This window comes from Arachis ipaensis, chromosome B05 (assembly GCF_000816755.2).
Source record: "Arachis ipaensis cultivar K30076 chromosome B05, Araip1.1, whole genome shotgun sequence".
In the NCBI taxonomy this organism is placed as follows: Eukaryota; Viridiplantae; Streptophyta; class Magnoliopsida; order Fabales; family Fabaceae; genus Arachis; species Arachis ipaensis.
The window spans coordinates 123,090,784-123,096,778 of NC_029789.2; the positions used below are offsets into that span (position 1 = coordinate 123,090,784).

At 38.7% G+C, this 5,995-nt stretch overlaps 1 protein-coding gene across 1 annotated transcript in view; it reads right to left on the bottom strand.

Annotated features, from left to right (window-relative positions):
• LOC107643991 (alpha-dioxygenase 1) overlaps window positions 4,476–5,995 on the bottom strand; it is a 22,700-nt gene continuing 21,180 nt past the window's right edge. Inside the window, exons 7-10 of the mRNA XM_016347753.2 lie at window positions 5,567–5,794; window positions 5,284–5,486; window positions 4,955–5,198; window positions 4,476–4,880 (exon numbers count right to left, since the gene is read on the bottom strand). Coding sequence (XP_016203239.1) covers window positions 4,655–4,880; window positions 4,955–5,198; window positions 5,284–5,486; window positions 5,567–5,794 — 901 coding nt within the window. The 3' untranslated portion in view covers window positions 4,476–4,654. The remainder of the gene's footprint in view (window positions 4,881–4,954; window positions 5,199–5,283; window positions 5,487–5,566; window positions 5,795–5,995) is intronic.

Genomic DNA, 5,995 nt, shown 5'->3' on the forward strand with positions numbered 1-5,995 from the left:
TGATATTTCACTTTGAATCACACTATGTCACAATGTATTGTAGATATTATAGTATGTATATTATATATATTAAAAAATTTATGTAATTTATAAATATTAAAGTATGTATATTTTTTAAGTATAATTAAATTTGAAAATTAAGTTAGTAGTTAATAATAATAATAATAATAATCCGTAAAGTAAAAGTGATAAAGTATCACCACAATTCTAAAATTCCATACAATAGTATATAATTAAGAACTTGCATTATTTAACAATTAATGAATGTTAAATAAAGCAAGTTCTGACTATTTTTTTTGTCTACCTAGCATTACTGATATATATATATAAGTGAACTAGTTACAGTCTGCGGAATTTAGGTTGACCAGCTCAAACTGAAATACAACAGAACTTTAAAGTTTAAAACAACAACATTCTATCTCTTAGAGTTAAGCCTCTAAGGTGATAAGTACAATATACAAAAAGTGAGGAACACTAAAGCAAAATAAATAAAATATAAAAGTGAGCCATCCTCCTTTCTGTCACCATCCGCAAACTCATCGAGGTGGGTTGCGACTTGCATCTGAAAAATAACAATATACAACATATGGTATGAGAACCAGATGTTCTCAATATGATAACAGTGCCCAATAGATAAGATATAAGGTTCTGAAAATTCAAAGGCAATCCTAGAACTTCACATCGATACAAGACATTCAAGTTTAATGGAATATATAAATTAAACCATAAACAGGGTAATCTAACTTACGGGATTTCTAACTAATACTAGTCATTGCTGTCCCACAGCCTTTACTAACCTATTTTTCATGTGATCCCATCGCCACCACCTACCAAACCTCCTCAATCCCAGCAGAAAACACAGGTAAAGCAAACAAGCATATAGAAGATGCATATGATGAATGCATTTTCTATTGGCTGTGATATCACATTGTCGGTTTAGCTACTAACCCGACACATCCTTTCGGATGTAACCTTTCTGCCATGCCCAGGGATATAGTGCGCTGCTCATTATCTGCATCCAGGGATATAGTGCCCTGCTCACTGTTAACTTTGGGATATAGTGCTCGGTTCACTTTCATGCGCATCCCAGGAATATAGTGCCCTACTCACTCTTGTGGCAGAGAAGGTTATGCGAGTGGGATACTACCTCAGCCTTCACATCTGAACGTAGGCGGGAGACTGCTACAGTCTCTATACTAGCGCTGCTACCTTGACAAGCGGGATTAAACCACCATCCTTGTCAGGCGCATAACGACTTACCAATCAACGCATATCATAATCATCATCCAGTGATCACTGCTCATATTCAATATTTCATCACCATTCACCTTCTCAACTCATCATAATCATTCTCATTTTCTCACAATCTTTCAAGTTCTTACACCATTCAATTAGGATATTACTCAACTTAATTCATCTTCTCAATTTCTCATCAATGAACTACTCCACAACTCAATTCTCACTAATTTCATCCACAAACCTTCTAAAATCTAAGTTACCGACTCTAAACTCATAACCAAATAACCTTGTTAATTTTCCCAAAACCTTCTCACTTGTCCTAAAGCTTAACTCTTAGCTAGAAAATCTTAAACAATTATTAAAGAAGTTCTAAGGTTAGAGGAGTGTTTAAAAATACAAAAATAAGACTTTTAAGCAAAATAGGGTCATGCTTATGCATGTACAGTCCCGCGTATGCATGGGTATCACTTTGACAAAGTCGCATGCGCGTGCATCGTCTGTGTAAGCAAGAGTTTGAAACAGAAAGGATTGCCACGTACGCATGCCGATGGCCGCATATGCGGGAGTGTAAAAATGCCAATGGCCGCGTCGACGACAAACCTTCCTCGCCCTCCTCCTGGGCTATGGCAACTTTCAACCTCACCAAGTTGGTCAACCCACCTGCCATCTGAATTGAAAAGGGAAAAGAGAAAAGCATAAGTCTCAAACCTAGGAAGCAAGGACATACCAAAGGAATAATTTAAAAAAACACACCAATGTAAGTCCGGCACATCTCTGGATCACCCATGACATCCCGGGGATTCAACGGCCATTCCTCAAAAATCAACCACAAGACATCGGCGATGTCTTTATTCTCAGGAGAGAGCCCTTCGTAAGTAACACGCATCAAGTAGGATGCACTAGCCGTGAAGTTCCAGTACATCGCAAACCGTCGCTCCCCCTCGAAGGTCAACCAAAAAGAATGGTGCCCTCGAGTAGGGAGCACTTTAAAGTATTCCCTTTTAAACCCATGGAAAGAAATCTCAAACATCCCAAATATTCGCCGGTGTGGCTGAGCCCGAAACGACACATAACCCTTCTTATGTTTTTCCTCCTTGGTCAGAAGAGTATACAAAAAGAAAAATAAAAACACCTCCACCCGAACTGGAAGTTTCAGGTATTCACAGACCAACTCAAAGGTTTGGATGGCTACCCAACTATTGGGATGCAGTTGAGACGGCGCCACTGAGCACCAATTAAGCAACGCATGCACGAACTCCGAAAACGGAAGTCACACCCTCGCGTGAACATGGATTCATAAACCCACATCCAATCAGCAACTCGGGAAGAGTCAGGGTTTATGTAGCAGACCATCTCATCAGTATGAGCTCGTACTAGCACTCCGCCTTTCCACCTCTACAAACCGCTCCCTTATCACGGAGCCTCTGGAGGTCCACCTCGTCACCCGGGATGGTGTCCCCCACTCGTCGGATGTCACCCAATAAGACGTGCTGGGAACACCATCGATCGGAACTATGGGAGCCCTCGCACCCTCGTTCTTCTGCCGGGCAGTACCTAAAAAAGAGGAGGGCACCACCGACAGTCCACTAACCAGACAGAGAGAAAAATCATATAAACCCCCCTTTTTACAGAACTCCTAAAGAAAAAAAAGCTACACCTAGCACAAGCACAAACCACATCCAGGAAAAGTGGCACACACTCCCTCTGATAGCCTACCACTTGTATCTAGAAAAAACCCCAAAATAGAGAAATGTAGAATACAGAACAGTCGAAAGATAAAAATAACAAGCAGACAATGAAAACATGCACTAAAAGAAAAAGAGAATACCAACCTGATTAAATCTGGAGTAAGCAAAAAGCAAGGAGCAGCACGAAGTACAGGACGAGAGCACAACGCACGGACGAATAATAGAAAGAAAAATATGAAGGTAAGGAAGTGAAAGGAAAAGAAAGAAAAAAGAGAAGTTACAGAGATACAGTGGTTACATATAAGACTCCAACGTTTCAAAAAATTAATAAAAGGAAACGCAAAGGGGCGGGGGGCAAAAGGGGAAAACCCAAAAATCCCACGGTGTTAAAAACGTCATTATGACGCCTAGAGAACCACAACGGATGAAACCCCCCTTCAGAAAGAGCAACGGACAGGTGATGGGAAATCCTAAAGCATCCCACGGTTCTCCAACCTCACACGTAGAACCCAGATGACGCCCTCCCCGCCAAGTTTACGGTTACACGACCTAACAAAAACTCCAGTCACGAAGACTGAGCACACTCACTCTCTCATTCCAGGGCAACTGTTTTGGACCCGATCTTCAGGTCCTTCCTTGGAACGGTCACCTTATCCGGCAGCCCTAGGATTGGGCCACTCTCATGGCTCAAAACGGATTAATAACTTTCAATATCCTAACCCAACATTCGAATTCAAATTCCTCCCTTATCTTAGCTAAAAAGAGATAAGATAAGATAACTACCACCAGGTATATAAAGGGGAGCCAGAGGCCTCTTAAGTACGTTACTTATTCCACTCTCATATACCTCTCAGATCCATTCTAACTTGAACGTTGGAGTATCTTTGTAGGTACCAATTTCACCGCTCCAGTCAGACGACCCGGCAACCGCCTCGACTCACAAGTCTCTAATCTATCCCACTACTCGTACTAGAGACTTCTAGTACAAGCATGCATGTACTTATTGACAAATCCTTGACTCCAGGGACATTCTCTACACTATTTGGCAAGTTAAGGATCTAATATATTTGCACTTCTAACTTAAGGAAAGGTCTTACTTGACATGTAAGCTTTGGACAGATGGGGTAGCTGCAACTGAATCATTTCCTTTTTAATAGATAGTTAGTTAGGTAGTTAAGTGATAATTATCTAGTAGCTAGTAATGGTTAGCATAGTAAGTATATATATAGACTAGCAATTTGAGCTGAGTTAGTTAGATTAATTGATTGCATGTATCTATTCATATATAGGGCAGCTATGTCTCTGTTAGCAATGAGTTTTGTCATTCTGTCGAATCAAGTTGCATTCTCTTTTCTCTCTTTTATGTTAAATTTCTCAGGTGCATCTTTTTCTTGCTGCTCTCATTGCACCTTCAACGTATAGGACGATTGGTCTTTTTTTTTTTTACGGTTAAGACTTGAGAATCATGATCAAGAGATGTGAGAAACAACCAACTTATGTGTGCATGCACACTAAATGATTTATATACAACAATTAGAAAAGGACACAGAATGAATAATATAGCTTGTAATATTATGGATGCAAATAACAACAATAATTAGTCATATTGATATTGGTGACTGATGAGTTTCCTAATAGTAGTGGGCCAGCCATTTATTTATTGTGGTGAAAGTATAATTATTTTAGATCAGAGGGAGTTTAATATAATTGGAAGGGTGAAATGGTGATCAATGGGGAACACGAAGATATAGAGGGATGGAATTGGAAGTGTTTGGGGGAGAGTCCCAAACAGAGAAGGCACTAGAAGAGTTGAGCCACTTGAGAGTAATTTCAGGGTAGTGACGGTCAATAACATCCTTAAGGCTCTCTGTAGAGTTGACCCATTCCAAACCCTTCTTAGTGTATGTCTCTTCATTGAAGTTGCTTGTGAAGAACCTATCAGCTTCTAATCTCCTACAAATTCAATAACTCTTATTAGACCAAAACACAAAGAAGAAATTCAAGACTAATAATAATACTATATATACCTAGATGCCATGAGGAGGAATATAACGAAAGCAGTTTCACTAATAGCGAAGCCTTTAATCTTCTTCTCTGCCATTAAGCCAACCAACAAATCAAGCTCTTCAACATCATCACCATAAACATCTTCTAGTACTTCAATTGCTTCCTTGTCATCTGTTAAATCTTCCCATTTCGAGATTGGTATCAACAATAATGCCCTCCTGAATTGGTTGTATCTTGCTACATTCCTCTCTCTGTCCCTATAAACTGCATCATCACATATATTGATATCATTTTCTATTTTTATTTTTGGCATGTTAGAATAATAGAGGGTAAGGATTATGTATCATACTTTCAAGAACAGGTAGGTCCACGTGATCTGGCCTTTCTGAGCCGTCCAAATTTTGTGGTATGAGATCTCTGAGCCACATTGGATAGTTCCAAAGCTCAAGTGTTCCACAAGCTTGGTGTCCCATTGATACTATTTGACTTGCAACCCCTATCTTTGTTAAAGTCTTCTCTCCTTCTAGTCCAATCAAATTCTTCATAGGAATCCTATGATAATACCAAACCAATAATAATAATAATAATAATAATAATAATAATAATAATAATAATAATAATAATGTTCATACTCTTTGATTAACGGTGGAGATTTATTGGGGTCAGGAGTGGCAGATATGTCTCTGAGTTGAAGATTATCAGGTAAGAGCGAGTGCATTCTATAAACACTGACAAATTCCTCAGTTAAAGAGTATGGAACACCATGATTATTTGGTCTCTTCAATCCCACAAGTCCTCCTAAGATTGCTCCTCCAACATGTCCAAATGTGTCTTTAAATTTCTTCCCCAACAATCCATACCTTAAGAGCACAATACTTTAAATTAATTCAATAATTAATCAAACATGCATGTACAGCTAATAAACAAAATTTTGTTAATTAGGCACATATAATTTAGAGGATAGTGTTTAGAGATATCAATTGGCCCTCATGCCTGCAATTAGAGTCCTAACAATATATTTTAAGTTGCAAAATTTTGAAATGATTTAAATTTTATATATA